At 36.4% G+C, this 19,495-nt stretch overlaps 1 protein-coding gene across 1 annotated transcript; it reads right to left on the reverse strand.

The window, feature by feature from the left end:
• Window positions 1-258: 258 nt before the first annotated feature.
• LOC138332641 (carbonyl reductase [NADPH] 1-like) lies at window positions 259-18,629 on the reverse strand (the record flags this gene model as incomplete). Its single annotated transcript, XM_069280643.1, has 7 exons — window positions 259-658; window positions 3,630-3,693; window positions 4,511-4,664; window positions 6,856-6,968; window positions 17,051-17,229; window positions 18,079-18,160; window positions 18,615-18,629. Coding segments are annotated over 7 exons (723 nt in total), but the record flags the coding sequence as incomplete, so codon positions are not given.
• Window positions 18,630-19,495: the final 866 nt, after the last annotated feature.

The following is a 19,495-nucleotide window of genomic DNA, read 5'->3' on the forward strand; positions in this document are numbered from 1 at the left end:
AACAAATAAATAAAAAATAAATAACTGTCTGTCGCTAAACTTTTCCTTATTTTGCTATATAATACAGTTAACTAATTTCACCAATGTAACTATTACGTGTCACAACAAACTAATCAACGACTTCCAGTCAACAGCCATGTAACAGTTATGTGTTACAACAAACTAATTAACGACTTCCAGTCAACAGCCATGTAACAGTTATGTGTTACAACAAACTAATTAACGAATTCCAGTCAACAGCCATGTAACAGTTCAACAGCCATGTAACAGTTATGTGTTACAACAAACTAATCAACGACTTCCAGTCAACAGCCATGTAACAGTTATGTGTTACAACAAACTAATTAACGACTTCCAGTCAACAGCCATGTAACAGTTATGTGTTACAACAAACTAATTAACGAATTCCAGTCAACAGCCATGTAACAGTTATGTGTTACAACAAACTAATTAACGAATTCCAGTCAACAGCCATGTAACAGTTATGTGTTACAACAAACTAATTAACGACTTCCAGTCAACAGCCATGTAACAGTTATGTGTTACAACAAACTAATTAACGAATTCCAGTCAACAGTCTGTTTCTCCGACACGAGCTGACCTCTAGGATCCTTTGTATTTGGCGGCAGCATTGCCAGGTAAAGTGGTGTTTCTGCTCCTGTAAAATATTTATTCTTGAATGAACAAAAAATTATATGACTAAAACCGTAAATAATCAGGCTTGTAATTTAGACGGGGAAAATACCTGAGAAACCAAGCGCTAGTGTGGCACACTCTGTATATATCCATATAATCTCAACACTATACTATCATATAATTCACTTGTAATTGTCTCTGTATTTAAATAGTAAACGATCTTAATGATAATTCTACTCAATTCTTTGGGAAACCATCTATCAATAACAAATGATGCTGACGTATGTCAGTCTACCAATACATTAATCTGATTTGTCTATCAACCAAACTCTTTAAGCAAAGGTATTTGTCATAGATTTTTGTTGTCATGGTGCAATGTAGAGTAGACATTCGCCTGTTTGAGAAATTTAAGCTTGCGAAGTAGTAATTTCTTATAGAAATTATTTAGAGAAGTTTAAGGTAACAAGCAAATTCGTGGAATTTCCATCTCGCGCTTTCAGGACATATTGTAGGTAAAAATTATTGAGGTTAGGTTTAACCTTGGTTGAAACAGGAAAAAATAAACTGAAGTCTTATTAGGAAATAAGATGTGTAAACTAATGTCCGCTAAAAGTGACTATTAAATTTGACTGAGACCTTAAGGCTTTTAACTTCGATACTAATTTTTAAGAAAATCGGTTTACATTTGTTACAATTATGGCACAGGGAATAGCAGAAAATGACGTTTTTAGTATATCAAAGAACATTAACTCCACTACATAATGTCGGCCAAAAGTGGCAATCGATCTTGGCTAAGCCCTTAAAGCATTTGACCTTGTTACCAAGTTTGAAGAAAATTGGTTAATATTTATTAGAGTAATTGCAGGGAAATTGCAGAAAATGACTTTTAAAAAAAAATAATTTAAAGAACCATAACTCTGCTAAATAAGGTCCGTCGCAAGTGGCGATCGGACTTGGCCGAGCCCTAAGACATTTAACTTGTTACCAAGTTTGAAGAAAATCGGTTAATATTTATTGCAGTTTTTTACGGAAGTGGCAGAAAATTACTTTTTTTATAAAATCAAAGGGCCAAAACTCTGCTAATTAAGATCTGCCAAAAGTGACGATCGAACTTGGCTAAGCCCTTAAGGCATTTACCTTTTTACCAAGTTTTAACAATATTAGTTTTAACATTTGTTAGTTATTACACAGAAACTGCCGAAAAATGTAAAGTAAATTAAAGGGTCATAACTCTGATAAATAACATCCGCTGAAAGGATTGATCGAACCTGGCTGGGCACTTAAGGCATTTAACCTTTTTACCAAGTTTGAAGAAAATCGGTTAATATTTATTACAGTTATTGTACTAAAGCGGCAGAAACTGACTTTTTTATTTAAGTAAAGGGTCATAACTCCGCTAAATAAAGTGCGTTGAAAGTCCTAATCAAACCTGACAGGAGTCCTTGAGGCATTTAAATCGGTTTACATTTGTTACACTTATTGCACAGAAATGGCAGAAAATGACGTTTTTAGTAATTCAAAGGGCAATAACTCCAATAAATAAGGTCCATCGGAAGTCGCGATCAAACTTGGCTGAGCCCTTCAGGCATTTAACCTTGTCACCAAGTTTCAAGAAAATTGGTTTACATTTGTTACAGTTATTGCACGGAAACGAAGTGTGACAGACAGACAGACGGACAAACCCAAATCAATATCCCTCATTTCGGAGAAAGCGGGTGATAATATATAGATTGAGATACCAAGGTCTGATTTAGAGAAGTTTAAGGATGATATATGGATTGAGATACCTAGGTCTGATTTAGAGAAGTTTAAGGATGATATATGGATTGAGATACCTAGGTCTGATTTAGAGAAGTTTAAGGATGATATATGGATTGAGATACCTAGGTCTGATTTAGAGAAGTTTAAGGATACCTAGGTCTGATTTAGAGAAGTTTAAGGAGAATATATGGATTGAGATACCTAGGTCTGATTTAGAGAAGTTTAAGGATAATATATGGATTGAGATACCTAGGTCTGATTTAGAGAAGTTTAAGGAGAATATATGGATTGAGATACCTAGGTCTGATTTAGAGAAGTTTAAGGATGATACATGGATTGGTATACCAAGGTCTGATTTAGAGAAATTTATCGATGATATATTGATTGATATACAATGTACCTAGGTCTGATTTAGGGAAGTTTAGGAGTGATATATGGATTGAGATACCTAGGTCTGATTTAGAGAAGTTTGAGGATGATATATGGATTAAGATACCTAGGTCTGATTTAGAGAAGTTTAAGGATGATATATGGATTGATATACCTAGGTCTGATTTAGAGAAGTTTACGGATGATATATGGATTGTGATACCTAGGTCTGATTTAGAGAGATTTAAGGATAATAAATGGATTGATATACTCAGGTCTGATTTAGAGATGTTTATGGACGATATATGGATTGAGATACCCAGATCTGATTTAGAGAAGTTAAAGGATGATATATAGATTGAGATACCTAGGTTTGATTTAGAGAAGTTTAAGGATGATATATGGATTGAGATACCTAGGTCTGATTTAGAGAAGTTTAAGGATGATATATGGATTGAGATACCTAGGTCTGATTTAGAAAAGTTTAAGGATAATATATAGATTCAGATACCTAGTTCTAATATAGAGAAGTTTAAGGATAATATATGGATCGATATACCTAGGTCTGCTTTAGAAAAGTTTAAGGATAATATATGGATTGAGATACCCATGTCTGATCTAGAGAACTTCAAGGATAATATATGGATCGATATACCTAGGTCTGATTTAGAGAAGTTTAAGGATGATATATGGATTGATATACCTAGGTTTGATTAAGAGAAGTTTAAGAATGTTATATGGATTGAAATACCTAGGTCTTGTTTTTGATTAAAAGGTGTTTAATAATGATGCATATGTTAAGATTACATAGGTCGGCAGTTTTTGATTTAGAGAATAATAACAATGATATACTATTAAAATACCTTGGTCGGTAGTTTTTGTACCATTCTGCCCAGTAAGATCCGTCATCACATACCCAGGGCAACACTGAAATACATACAAGGGCAATCAGGTTAAACTGTGTAGAGCAGTATGAAATCAACTAATAAATATCTGTCATTATTTCCAAGTGTGTATTGCGTTGTGTCAATAATTTACATTTGGTCCTATTAGTGAATTCGGCAGGATTAGAAATACTCTAATATTGTTGTCATGACGTCATACAACTGTTCTGTGCGTGCATTCAGTCTTGGTCCGAGTGGAGTGAGATTAAGATTTCTCTTAACTTGGACCAATATATCCATACTTCACAGGGATAAATCCCGTGATTACTAGGGAGAGCACAAGTTACACATTATGGTGTAGGAAACCTCACACGTGCTAGACAATTACGCAACGTCAATATTATATGCAGCATAATATAGCGTACATTGTCAATTACGTACTTAATGGCGAAGCGTAACGACGATGTTACTTTGATGACAGCGCGATGAAATGTTTTAAAACAACTAAAAATCCCTATGGCTTCTTTGGTATGAAAGGTAAATAATCAAACATGGGTGTGGCAAGTCGACAGGACTATCTTAACCCTCGCGTACAGTAGGGTATTCATATTTCAAATGCCACATGATCTTCATTCTTGCTCTTTTAGGATTTTGCGTATATCCACGTTCTCAATGGGCAAGAAAGAAAATATAAAAAATAGTGAAACGTGTGTGTCAAAAAATGGACAGGATTACATTGTGTAAGGTTCCTCATGTCAAAACTCAACAAGTCTCGTATGTATGTGGTTTTTTTTTAATCGGCTTGATATAACCTTGTCCTATTAGTACACCTATAACCGAATCTATTAGACCGTCCTTACCGCATTGACCACTATGTCCGGCCTGGGATCTCCCTGTAAGTCCCTTTGCTGTATAAATGACATGACCGACACTCCTATCTTAGACACACCATAACCAGCTGTCAGTTTTCCAGTAGGCCAGCCGTGGTCACCATGGATACCCAATTTGATGCAGCTTCAAAAAGAAGGACACTTATAATCGGATGATGCATTTCTTAATTCTGTCTTGACACCATGATGAGCTATTAGCTAATTACGGTGTATTTATGTTGTCTACACTTACAACCTGTGGTCACGGAGCGTCACAAAAAAACTAGGATACAAATATAAAAATACATAGCGATATTATGGCTGCTGAACTACATAGCGTAATGATAAAGTTATAGGGGTAAGCTGAACCGTGTACATATAAAACCATAAATGATGTGCAGAGAAATATTGACATTTTCAGTGCCATTCATTATCGTTCTTCCAGAGCTTTGCGTATAGCCAAGCTCTATCAATTTCATGAATAAACACGATTAATTATATCTTCATTTAAAAAAAAAGGATGACTGAATATTTTTTGCATTAAAATAAAATAGACATGGTATATACGTACTCAACAAATTGCTGCATTAGCATCTTTAGTTCTTCTGCACTAATGCTCTTATCTTTGAATCTTCTCTGTAATTCGCTACTGCATTTTTGTAATGCCACAACTGATAACATACTTGATATATTAACTACCCTGGAAAACATATTGATAAAAAAATTGTTGTATTATTTCCACTAAAAAATATCATTATGAAACTGATAACTACATACAAAACCGTATTCCAACCTTATGTTAGAGATTGGCACAGCCTAGCAATGTACAAATTCTTAAAGGTAGGTTTCGCCCAACCATATAAATATGTTTTGTAAAATCCGATAAACGGAAGAAAAGATGAAAAAAAATACCTCAATATTTAATTTCTTTATGCGTTTGAGATTGAACAAATGTGTCTTGAATAAAAAATTGAAGGAAATCCTTGATTTATTACGGTGTTTGTCAGACAATATAGTATGCAAATGAATCGAAGCTGCGATAGATTGTATTGTCGAAGTTTCGCGCATGCGCATTGTTGCGCACTAAACGTGAATGAGATAAAAATAATTCATCCGAATCGGCAACAAAGTGGAGGAAATTATAATGGAATCGGTAGCACTCTATAATATCTATAGGGAATTTAATTCAGAAATGGAATGTAGCAATTGAAGAAACAGAAGCCCCATCTCAAGCAGAACTTGCCCGGATCTGTTTGGACTCGTGTAACGGCGTTGCACGTGGTGAGTAATGTTTGGTGTACTAAGCTAGCGAGCGTATGTAAGCAACATCAAGTGTTTTATATTATATGATATGTATAAACAGTCCATCGCACTTCGATTTGTTGTTATTGTTTTTTTAACTAAACATGCCGTGGCAAACTGTCACTGCCATCTGACTTTTTGTTGCACGCTTCCGTTTGTTGCTGCGACTTCGTTTTGGAAAAATATACGTCATGTTCTATATAGCTTGACTTCGCTCTATTTTAGAGGAATATTTTCCTGGTCAAGCTAGGCAACTGACCACCCATATTGTTCGCTGTATGTATTGAAAATGATCTGAAGATTATATCTATGTACTGGATAAATTTCAATTTCGTAGTCTTTTTATTTCATTGGGCGAAACCTACCTTTAAATATAAATCCATCGCCCTACTAATTTTAACAGCAGCTACTTTTCCCAAATATGCATTTGTGAGTTTAGATGAGTCATTTACCATTTAATGTTCAGCTCAGTTAATAAAATACAGCATACAAAATATTAAGTATCAGATTTATTTTCGCGGGTAAAACATTATACAGTTGTTGACTGGGGTTGATGGCAACAGATGATTTGTTGAACCCGAATACAAACTTGCCAGAGGCCGAAGTTCAAGGGCAACAGTTTGTGTGAGGGTCCAACAAATCATATGTTGCCCGAAAACCCAGTCGATGAGTGTTTTGTTTTACCCATTGACTTAAAACAATACATTGACGTCACGAAATATATGTGTGACGTCACCCCGGTCCAACAGCACATTTTAACAGTTCTTTGGACCGCTTAACGGAATAGTTCATTTATTGTCATTTTTGTCAATAGAGTTTATATACTAGAAACAATTTCATTGGGGTATAACAATTACCCATTTTAAGTTCAATAATGGAGATTAATCTGATCAAGAGTTAAAAATAGTAAACACTAAAATATATCCTCTTTTTTAGTACCTTTTCCCCAATGTTTAATTTGCATCAACGCTTTATATTGTAAATAATATCTCAGTGAAAACTACCGACCGAATTAAAAATTACTTCACACAAACCTAGCATGCGGCCGTAATAGCGGGAAGAGGGCCTCCGAAACATCACATAAGCCAGTAAAATTTGTCCTCACAATAGTTTCTGCGTCATCACCAGTATTTCCAGTTGCAGAAATCTAATAAACATAAACAGTGAAAAACCAATGATTTTTCCCTGTCTTTCTGTGATCATTGAAAAGCGTTATGTAATATGATGGAGAAGAATACTCGATTTCTTCTAGTATACATAATTTGCGCTTATTGAACACAATAATAACTCAACATAGGCACCTAAAAGCTACTTACTTAAATAAGCTAAACAAAGTGGTTACAATAACAAAAATTACGTTAACACGGTTGCATGTGGTCGCTCTGAATAGCCATCTGATAGATATGCTGCATGTGCGAAAATGATAACCTTCTAAAATGAAAAAAAATATTTCGGAAGAAAAATATACAATAGGCCAAGAGAGCCTGTATCGCTCACCCGTTTATTTTTTTAGTAATTATCACAAAGACTCTTACACTAAGAAAAATTAACAAAATTAACTTCACAAGTTTAATTTTGAATCACAACCATATAATGATGCTATTGATACCATAAAAATATGCTATCCAATACATAGCTTCAGAGAAGAAGTAATTTATTTGAGAATAGTGGCCTAATTGACCTTTTTGGTCCCGCGTCTATTGCCGTCTGAGGCCCCGGTGGGTCAGTCCTATCATTTTTGCAATTTCAGACCCCAACCCTATAAGGAGGCTACCATTGCATTATGAGTGCTCTTCCATGCTTAGTTGCAGAGAGGTCGTTTATATAGAAATAGCTAAATTGACCCCTTTTGACCCCACCCTTCAGACCCCCGGGGATCATTTGCACAATTTTGAATCCCAACCCTATAATGATGTTACCATTGCATTATGAGCGTAATCCCATGTTTAGTTGCAGAGAAGAAGTCGTTTATACAGAATTAGCCAAATTGACCCCCTTTGACTCTGCCCCTCATGCCCCCGGGGGTTAAGCCCCATCATTTGTAGTTTTAAATCCCCAACCTATAACGAGGCTACCATTGCATATGAGTCTTATCTCACGATTAGTTTTAGAGTAGAAGTCGTTTATATGGAAATAGCCAAATTGAACCCTTTCGACCCCGCCCCTCAGGCCTCCGAGGGGTCAGCTCCATCATTTGTACAATTCTGAATCCCCATCCTATAAGGATGCTGCCATTGCATTATGAGTCTTATCCCATGCATAGTTTCAGAGAAAAAGTCACTTATATGGAAATAGCCAAATTTACCCCTTTGGACCCCGCCTCTCAGGCCCCCGGGGTAAGCCCCATCATTTGTACAATTTTGAATACTCACCCTTTAAGGATACTACCATAGCATTATGGGTGCTATTCGATGCTTGGTTTCGGGGAATAAGTCGTTTATATGGAAATAGCCAAATTGACTCCTTTTGACCATGCCCCTCAGGCTCCCGGGGATTAAGTCACATCATTTGTACAGTTTTGAATCCCCACCCTATAACGATGCTACCATTGCATTATGAGTCTTATCTCAAGCTTAGTTTCAGAGAAGAAGTCGTTTATATGGAAATAACCAAATTGAACCCTTTCGACCCCGCCCCTCAGGCCCGCGGGGGTTAGCTCCATCATTTGTACAATTTTGAATCCCCACCCTATAAGGATGCTACCATTATGGGTGCTATCCGATGCTTGGTTTCAGGGAGGAAGTCGTTTATATGACAATAGCCAAATTGACCCCTTTTGAACCTGCACCTCATGACCCCGGGGGTTAAGCCTCATCCTTTGTACAGTTTTGAATCGCCACTCTATAACGATGCTACAATTGCATTATGGGTCTTATTTCATGCTTAGTTTCAGAGAAGAAGTCGTTTATATGGAAATAGCCAAATTGACCCCTTTCGACCCCGCCCGTCAAGCCCCCTTTGTTTGTTTGTTTGATTAATTAACGTCCTATTAACAGCTATGGTCATGTAAGGACGGCCTCCCATGTATGCGGTGTGTTGCGTGTATGTTGTGCGAGGTGAGTATACTGGGAGACTGCGGTATGTTCGTGTTGTGTCTTCTTGTATAGTGGAACTGTTGCCCTTTTTATAGTGCTATATCACTGAAGCATGCCGCCGAAGACACCAAGCAACACACCCCACCAGGTCACAATATACTGACAACGGGCGAACCAGTCGTCCCACTCCCTGTATGCTGAACGCTAAGCAGGAGCAGAAAATACCACTTTTATAGACTTTGGTGTGTCTCGGCCAGGGGACAGAACCCAGAGCCTTCCTCACAGGGGCGAACGCTCAACTCAAACCCCCGGGGGGTCAGCTCCATCATTTGTACAATTTCGAATCCCCACCTATCAGGATGCTGCCATTGCATTATGAGTGCTATATCATGCTTAGATTCAGAGAAAAAGTCGCTTATATGGAAATAGCCAAATTGACTCCTTTCGACCCCGCCCCGCAGGCCCCCGGCAGGTTAGCCTCATCATTTGTACAATTTTGAATCCCAGCCCTATAAGGATGCTGCCATTGCATTATGGGTGCTATCCCATGCTTGGTTTCAGAGAAGAAGTCGTTTATATGTAAATAGCCAAATCGACCCCTTTTGGTCCCGCCCCTCAGGTCCAGAGGGGGTCAGTCCCATCATTTGTACAATTTTCAGTTAGTAGCCCATAAGAATCCGACCAGGGTAATGAAGAAGAAGTCGATTGTCGGACGACGGACGCTGCATTATCCAAAAAGCTCACCTCGGTCCTTTGGACCAGGTGAGCTAATAAACTAAAGGCAAGTTTTTGCCAAGACAGTGGAGCATAAATCAAAATTATAAGACATATTTTGACAATTCAGGAATAATGGTCTTATGATCAGTAACACACAGCACACTTCTTATCATTATAAACCGAATTGTCGTATAATATGGAATTGCATGGTTTTTTTCGAAAGATAGGAATATTTCAATATAGGGATACAGCATAATAAAATCAGTTTACATATCAAAATAAAATTACCGTGAAAAATATGTACTTGTAATGCGGAAAACCCGCAAAGATGAATAGCCGTGGAATTAATAAGGTATAATAATGTACTACGGCAAGCAATGTCTCTATATGCATACACTGTATCTCCAAACTGACTCAAATATATACACAGTATGTAGGAGCGGGATAAGGGAGTTTGATTTTATTGTCATGATGCATCGTCCGTCGTCATTCGCCGTGCATAAACGTTTCATTTAAACGACTTCTTCTCAATAACCGAATGCGCAGGGTACTAATATTTGGCCTGTAGCATGCTGGGATGAAGGGCTACCAAGTTTGCTCAATGAATGACCTTGGCCTTCGTTCAATGTCACAGGGGTAAAAAAGGCAAAATTCTTGAAACGACCTCTTCTGACGAAACAAAAGGCCCAGGGTAATCATATTGGGCCTGCTGCATGCTGGGATGAAGGGCTACCAAGTTTTTTCAAATGAATAACCTTGATCGTTATTCAAGGTCAAACCGTTCAAATAAGATAACATCTTTAAGGTTCATCATACCACCTGAGCAGGACCATAATATGATGTGCGATATTTATTAAAATTTCATTTATATAGACTGGAGATCTAAAAGATGAATGTTATCATGGTTGAATAATGCCTGAAGCTATACATTGACACTGTTTATATACTGGAAAGGATTTGGCATATTTAGTAACTTTGTCATAAAAATGTAAACATAGAAAAATCCAGAGCAGTATACTAAAAAAACTTAGAACACTAAATATGAATTTCAACATTTTAAAAACTAAATATTTTCCCATGCCTCTTAAATTTCTTTAGGTCATACAAGGGCAAAAATTCAAATTATGATACAGTGAAAGTAGAAATTCCACAATCATTTCAAGGGATGTTCATATCATGGAGGCAGCCATGATGGAAACCACATGTGTCTGATAAAATCTGTGTTTACCATAAAACCGTTAAATTTACATTCATGCCATCACTGGTTAAGGAATTTCCAACCTCGATCTATTACACAGACCACAATATGTTGAGATCGGGTCAATTTCTGTCTAGAATTTCTTCCAACAAAATCTACATCACGAGAAGTTTGTTGACGTCTTCCTAGGGACTATGCTAATATTACTACGCCAAAACATAAAAAACAAAGTTATGCGTCATTTCAATATCAATATGTTAAAGCTTAATTCGAAACATTTATTACATATATGTATAACATTCTGCTGATGTCTAGTGTAAAATAATCATTATATTAATAACGTGTTACTGTTGGACTACTTCCTGTGCAGCTGTTTCCGGTTCCTGTAAGTACAGACGGTAATTTGGCCAAAGTGAAAGTAACCAGAGTGGAAGCTCGAAAAATAGCAAATTAAACACGGATTTTGGCTATTTACACAGCGGCAAGGTAAGTAAATTAGTTGAATTACTTAATAATGACACATATGTCAACGATCTTTATTATGATTTGTTGTCATCTTCCCTTGTAAATGTCACCAGCCAGCTTGTCAGCCGTGATTCGACACACGATTTGCAAACTTCACAATAACATTATTTTTTAGTTTTAGCTTTTTTTCATGTATGTATTTGATATAAACAACCAATAAAGCCAACTTCATCATTTTTTCTTGTTGTTGTTATTGTCCCAAATGACGTGTTTACTATATGAAAAATACGACAGCCCACAAGTGGATATAATTCCTCGGAAGATGATACATAGGTAGAAAACGAAATTAATTCACCATGGGAACTTCCAAAAAGCGTCAGAAAAGGTTTGGTTTGGCTTCTGGTTGGTACCGAAATTACCGTAGAAACAAACACCATGTCGGAGGTAGAAGGAAATATAAATATTCAAGCACTCTAGTTGATAGTAAAGACACTAATCGCATAGTACTAAAGATATCACGAAACACAATAAAAAACAAGACTGGCAAATTGTTTCGTGTGGCCTCAACTAGAGCCACCAGTTGTGATGCATATGGTGTGAAATATACAACAACCAATAGGCAGGTGCCAAAAGTATCAAACAAGACCGGTGATGGATATCGTTTCATAAACATGTCATGTCTACAAAATAAAATTAGCAAAATAACTGTACATTCGGCTTTGTGTGATGGTGCACGACAAATTGCATTGAAAGGGGGCAGTCCAATCACAATAGCATCGGAATGCCAGACTTATGGATTAGCGTCAATCCTTCATGTACAGTGTAATGGATGTAAGAAATCATTCCAATTTGAAACTAGTTCTACATTGGAAAGCAGCGAAAAAAGTAGGCATTTTGACATTAATGTAAGAGCAGTGTGGGGTTCACTTGTCACTGGAAATGGCCTGGCTCATTTAAACGAGTTCTTAGCATGCACTGACTCACCAGGCATGAGCGAAAAAACCTTTTCCAACATTGAGAAGAATATAAATACATGGTGGGCAGATGTGTTGGAGGCCGAGTTGAGAGAGGCTATTGAGGCAGAAAAGGAAATTGCTATTTCTAAAGGCAAATATCATGAAGGTAAGGTTAAAACTATTTCCAACTGATATATTAAAATCTTGCTTATCACGAACCAATGAAAAAACTGAAGCCAGTAATTCCTACATAATTTATGTATGATGAAAAAAGTGTTAAGGCCCTCAATTAGGTTTAATGAAATGGGGATCACAGTATATTGTGGAGAATTAGATCTATGAAGTAATTATTATAAACATTATTCTGTTATATATCTGGTCGAATTATGAACAAAATTGAAATCTATCATATTGATTTTGCTTATGATAAAATAGATTAAATTGTTAAAGAACAAAAGCTGTAAATCTTATCTTATTCATATGTGATATATTAAACTGAATGCAGGTTGTTGTATTGATTGTAGGAGTTCCTGCCATCGATGTTATTTGTGATGGTGGCTGGAGCAAGCGCTCTCATAAACACACTTATGATGCGCTAGGGGGAGCAGCTGTCATTATTGGAGCAGCAACAAAAAAAGTGTTACACCTTGGCATCCGCAATAAACACTGCTACATTTGTAGTACAAGTACCTCTGATACTCCAAAGCCCCACAAGTGTTTTAAAAACTGGACAAAGTCAAGCCAGGCCATGGAGTCAGACATTATTCTCGAAGGTTTTCACAACGCTGACAAGCTTGGAATCAGATATATGAACATTATTGGTGATGGAGATTCATCCGTATTTGCCCGTATACGCGAAGATGGACCAATATGGGGGAAGCAAGTACAGAAATTGGAATGCTCCAATCATGTGTGCAAGTGCATACGTTCACACTTGGAAGCTCTTGTTGATGAAAATCCATCCTACAAAGGGAAAGGCAATTTATGTAAAAGCACACGTATTCGGCTAACCAGTTCCATCAGATGCGCGATACGTATGAGATCATCATTACCAGATAAAAAGAAGGCCGCCAAATTACTTGAGCATGATATCAGAAACAGTATTTTCCACATATATGGTCAGCATGACAAATGTAGTTTAGATTTTTGCAAAGCAAGGTCACTGTCCTCCAACAGATCTGTGAACTCATTAAATGAGGAGAATACTACAGATGATGTTTTTGAACTACAGTCCAAACTTTGGTCTGAAGGGTCTTCCATTGAGGCACAGGAAGAATCACGTTTGGATACAGCCGTAACTATGGATCCCTTAAGGTCTGATATTCTGAAAGACGTGGCATTAATTCTTGATAGGGTGGCATGCAAGAGTGCAAGATTAATTGGAAATAACACAACAAATTTGGCTGAGTGCTGGATGCACATTCGAACAAAATTTGATGGAGGGAAGAACACCAATTTGTGCAACAGGGGATCTTGGCATACTAGGTGCTATGCGGGCGCTTTAAGATATAATTTAGGCCCCACTTGGTCTCCTCAGGTCTGGGAAAAATGTACAAAAACAAGAGCTGGTGACAACTTTACAGCCCTATATGAGAAAAGACACCGATGTCTTCAAAGCAGCGTCAAGTCAAAGTTAAAGCCAGAAGCAAGAGCAAGGCGTTGGAAAAGGAAGTTGGCCATGTCCAAGACATCATCATCCAAAAAGGCCAGGCAAGAGTATGGTAAGGAGGCTACAGATGTTACCGAAGACATATCTCCCTCTGACCTAAAGAAAGTAGGACAGGAGTTCATGGACTCTCACTTTAACCAGTCAACTGGAGACATTGAGAAAATCGAAATTGAATCACGTAATCAGTCATCATCTGCCGTCTGGAAATCAGAGAGAAAAATAAGATTGACCTCCTCTAATTTCGCCTCAGTATTTAAGCGTAACCCATCACTTAAAGTGGCACCTATTGTAAGAACTCTACTCTACTCCTCTTTTAAAGGTACAGCTGCTATGAGGAAAGGTATAGCATTAGAACGCGTTACCAGACAAGAATACACCAATATAGCTGCAAAGGAGGGGAAGAATGTCAGAGTTGTTGAGAGCGGACTAGTCATTGATCCACAACATCAGTTTCTGGCATGTAGTCCAGATGGAAAAGTAGTAGAGAATCATCACATTACAGGGCTTATTGAAATAAAAAATTTACTCCATGGTAAACCAATTAATCTAACCCAGGCAGCAAAATTAAAATGCATGAAAAACTTTTGTTTGGAACAACAGAATGGAAAACTTTCTTTGAAAAGAACACACGATTATTATTACCAGTGTCAGGGACTACTTAATGTTACTCAACTTCCTTGGATTGACTTTATAGTTCGAACAGAAAAAACCATATGAAATCCATGTAGAAAGAATATACAAAGACTCAGACCTGTGGAATTTCCGAATGCTACCAAAACTCTCTAGCTTTTATAAGAAAGCCATGTTACCAGAAATTGCTGTACCAAGCAATGGGAAAAGTCCTGGAATTAGGGAACCAGGTTTATGGGTATGCATTGTGTTAGGATAATTTTATATTATTGAAGGCAATTAGAATCAAAGCTGGCTGGTGATTAAACTTCTGTTATTCATATTTTGAAATTGTTTCAGATGTAGATGCTGTACTTGTACTATTGTTTAAACAAAATATTTGTTTTGTATGTGTTCTGTAGTTTGAAGATATTGGAGTGGGGAGAAGGAACGAAGACAAAACAGCACAGCCCAAGCCAGCCTCACATAGACCCAACAGGTACTGTTATCACATGAATAATGTGAATGAGACAAATTACAATTTACTGTAATGCTATGATAATCAAACTTTGGATTTATAATACTTCTAACAAACCAGTCATGATATTGCACTTTAGTTTGATGTTTGATATTGATGAGTCATTAAAACTGAATATATTCTATGCATGTTTACTTTATTTCAGGAAGAAAAGACCTAGTTTTGTGGGAAGAACCATATCACATCAATGGATCACTGAGGGAAACAATCCAGAGTGGTACAATGGCACTGTTCTCTCACTTGTGAGAGGTGTAGCTGGAACCAGAAGTGCAGTGTATGAAATAGAGTATGAGGACGGCATTTATGAAATTGACCATTTGGTAGAAGACTTTGAGATGGCACACGTCAAATTTATTGATGATTAGAGGTAATTCATAGCGTTACCATCAGAAGTTTTATTGATACCCCTCCTACAAAAAAAAAAAAATGGAAAACGAAAAATATATCAAAGTATAATAAAAATCAAAGAATTCGATATCAAATATCTTTGAATGGGAGGTAAATGGTAAGTAATCACCATATAAATAAAATCACCAGTAAAATGTAGCATTGAGTTTGTGCATTGTTTTATGGCAGAAACAGTATTCAGTATTTATTTATTTTTCAGATTTCCGTGAAGTGTTGGATTGAGGGCATTGCTATATATGGTGGAAATTGAGTCAGTTAGTGTAAAAGCAGATTTCGGCATTGATAAGTTGTTGAGAATACAGATTTTTGCATTGATAACATGGTGAGTTAAAAATATATTTCAGAGTTTGGTTGTGTCACAGTTCTTCAAATCTACTTTAGGGAATGACGTATGCATAGACAAAAATATGTGCTAGCTAGGATAAACTTAATGAACAGAAATATTGAAAATGTGACAATAACTAAGTATTATATTAAAAAGATTATTCAATATCGGTTATCAGTGAATTTAAAATGTTCTTTTTTTTTATGCAGTTTCATGGTGCCAATACTTTACAAAGAAGGATAAAGACAAAGATACCTTTTTCTGGATAACTCAAAGTGGTAGAGTGTAAACGTCCCAGAAACAAGCTCAGAGAATTCTTGGTGAGTGAAAAATATATTGAAATTGATGGTTGTATCTTGAGCCATTTTTTCCTGTTGCTATTACAGCTGTAACACTTTTATCACTTATGGGCCTCAATACTTCACTGAAAAGTAGTACCAATATGGCTGTATTCCAAATTTCTCCATTATATACCCTGGTATATTTTAAACATTTCTCGACTTCAAGCATAATCTTTATGAAAAAATAAACCTGGGGTGTAATTTTAGGAACAATAAGGTATCCTAACTTATTCTTATTTTGTTTTTGAAGGGGCAAGGGAAATAACTCTAAGTTTTGAAAAAAATGATATTAAAATCTTATTTAAAATTGTTATAGTGGTAATTTGCTAGCTTCTGTAAACTTCTAACATAAATAATCAGTTAGTCTAGTGAATAGTGAACAGAATGATATACAATAATTTGCAGTTTTAAGTAAGTAAAATGAAAGAAAACTACACCCTAAAATGATAGCTCAAAGTGGTATGATGAACCTTAAAAGACTTCTTGTTAATAACTAAGAGGCGTATATATATACATTTAGCTTTCTTGTGCCCTTTGGGCGAGATGACTACGTATACGAAAATAATTCGAACAGCGTTTTCAAACTATGTCGTCCCTAGTCAAGATTCTAGCAGTGCAACTTTGTTTGGCCATTTCCAAAGGTCTTCTGAACGTGATTCCTAACGGGATGTTGTCAGATCCTCTTATCAAACGTAGTGATAATAAGGATATGTATTTTAATCAGATTGATAAAAGATTGACATGTAAATTACTTTGATTTTTTCTAAAGAACTTGCAGTGCTCTTTTTTGACTAACATATTCACAGTTATTACAAAGTTAATTCCCTTCGCCGCAAGATGCATCCTACTTCAAATAGGTAAAATCTAAAAAAAATGCTTCTGTCTATGTAAAATAAATACAATAACGTCTTGCAGCAAAAGCTGAAGCGGAAGTAAAAAGCGATCTTTATCTACGACTTATCCCTTACAAAAGAAGCAATTCCTGCGTTGTTGATCAGAACATCTAGTCCACCATACGTTTCCTTGAGAAAAGCCTTCAGCTTAAGGATCGTCTCTGCTTTAGTAACATCTAACAGGTGAAATTTAGGGCAGAGTCCTTCCTTCTCTAGGTCCTGAACCGCTTTGAGTCCTAGACTTTGATTTCGGGCTGTCGAAAAAGAACGATGCTTAATAGAATCTAACATCGTAACCCAAGTGGGAAACTTTGATTGGTTAACACAAAGCATGTCGAGTGTTGACAGCCGCCCTGCAGGTAGGAGAATGGTCGTCGATAATATGCACTACACTTATTGATGAGAGTTTTATTATGTTAGTTACAGTTTGTCATATTTCGTACTTCTAGTCAGTTTGTCACATTTCGTACTTCTAGTTAGTTCTGCAGGGAAAGATTAGAATATGATTACATGTATTTAAAAATGGAGTTGTTACGTCACACTTTTGTCACACTTGACCTAGATATATTTATTGCTTGAATAGTAATGTGTTGCTCTGATGTATTTTAGAAGGGCAAATATGCATTGTAAAACTATAAATTTGTCATTTTATATGCAACTGATTAGTAAGTGTGAGAGAATTTTGTCAAATGTTGTCATGAATGTTACAAATTCGTCGTTTGGGGCCGAGAGGATATGATGTTGACATATTACCACAAGCCCTCCATCTTCGAGTCGTGAGTTCGAATTCCAAATGGGGCAGTTACTGACAGCTGGTCGGTGGTTTTTCTCCGGACACTACGGCTTTCATCCACCAATAAACCTAGAACGTCCTTAAATGACCCTGACTTAATAGGACGTTAAAGTAATAAAACCATACAAATGCGTCGTCATATTTTTGAAATTTGGTTATAGTGTACCTGGCTGTAACAAATAAGATAGCAATTACAACTAATGCTGTTCTCACCACTTTAGAGTTTACGAATATCAGTAACGGTCAGAACATAATTACTCATTAAAATCAGTGAATCAAGTAAATGAACCATTTCAGATATGAAACGAACCAGTTAGAAGCACATCCCCGTCAAACTCCTTACACAGGCCTCGAACAATGGCCAGACCAATGCCCTTGTTAGATCCAGTCACCTATGGACAGACATAAAAGAAAATGGCATACAGTGTACATGCTCCGATTTGAGGGATGTTGAAATGACCGTCGTCTCTACCTCACCCCACTTCTCTGACGAATTGACTATAAACTATGAACATTTTTTTTTTATTTTACATTGATTACATTTTTTTTATTTTACATTTCATTACACGTTATGAAACGTATATGTTATTGCCTATGAAATCAACTATCACAACACCACACGATCACCCACGAATGTTCAAATGTTTAGATATGTTTCAGATATACAAACATTGCTATACAGCTTTGTATGATTGCACACTGAACAAATCGCGTGTAATACCATTTCAAGGCGTTATGCAAGTTGATATGTAATGAAAACCCACAAACAAATACGATAAGATAATGTAGACATATTTTAAAATAACGCTTATAAGTCTTTTAACACAACATTGGCTTGTATCTTACCACGGCCACCCGTTTATGTCAACTCATAGTCGCTGATAAAACGTCCTGTCTTCCGACCCCGTTCTTCGGTTATCATTTGACCCGATGTGTAGTTATCTTCACCTTTTCATTTTGTTCAACTAGGAATAAACATTATTGTTAACGTATACCATAAATGTAAGCAGCAGTACATAAGAGAACAAAAATGTTAATTCTAGTATTTTTCCTATATTCAGGATAATATATAACTGTTATTTGTATGTGTGCACCTTTAATTCATTCGTCCCCTATGTAACTAATCACGCTTTTTAAATGTCGAGCCTGAAATTACCGTTATGAATTACAGGGGTCTGAGAATTAGTACAGTGTAAATCCATTTGGGCCTAACAGAGTTCCCATATATTATTTTAGACGTGATATGGATCTAGATAAAAATCGGCAAAATTGTACATGTACACTGTACTCGTACGTATAATATACTACGAAGAGAATGAATTTTATCTAGACTGCTACATATCTATAAAGGATGTGTGGACACTCTGGTGTGTCTAGATATATATATGTAGTAGCTATATCTCAGATCCCTGTGTTATGCATTGGACGCTTCAATATACTCTTTTTGTTCCCAGTCTTTCTATAGAGTTTAACACGTTTCTAATTTTCAACTTAGGGCACTCCGGTTTATTTTCTTCTCCAAGGCCACTTACATTCGGAAAATAGAAATTAATCAAAATTACGTTGAATTGAATAAATGTTTAAGTAAGTATATTTTATGTTCATTAACTAGCAAACTACATCGTTAGGTTGCACCAGATATGCAGTCACAAGGACATTTACCAGCATGCATCGCGCGCGTGTGAGGTATTTATTCTAGATATCTTATGATGCAAGTGAAATGATTG

Source organism: Argopecten irradians, chromosome 10 (genome assembly GCF_041381155.1).
Source record: "Argopecten irradians isolate NY chromosome 10, Ai_NY, whole genome shotgun sequence".
Classification (NCBI taxonomy): Eukaryota; Metazoa; Mollusca; class Bivalvia; order Pectinida; family Pectinidae; genus Argopecten; species Argopecten irradians.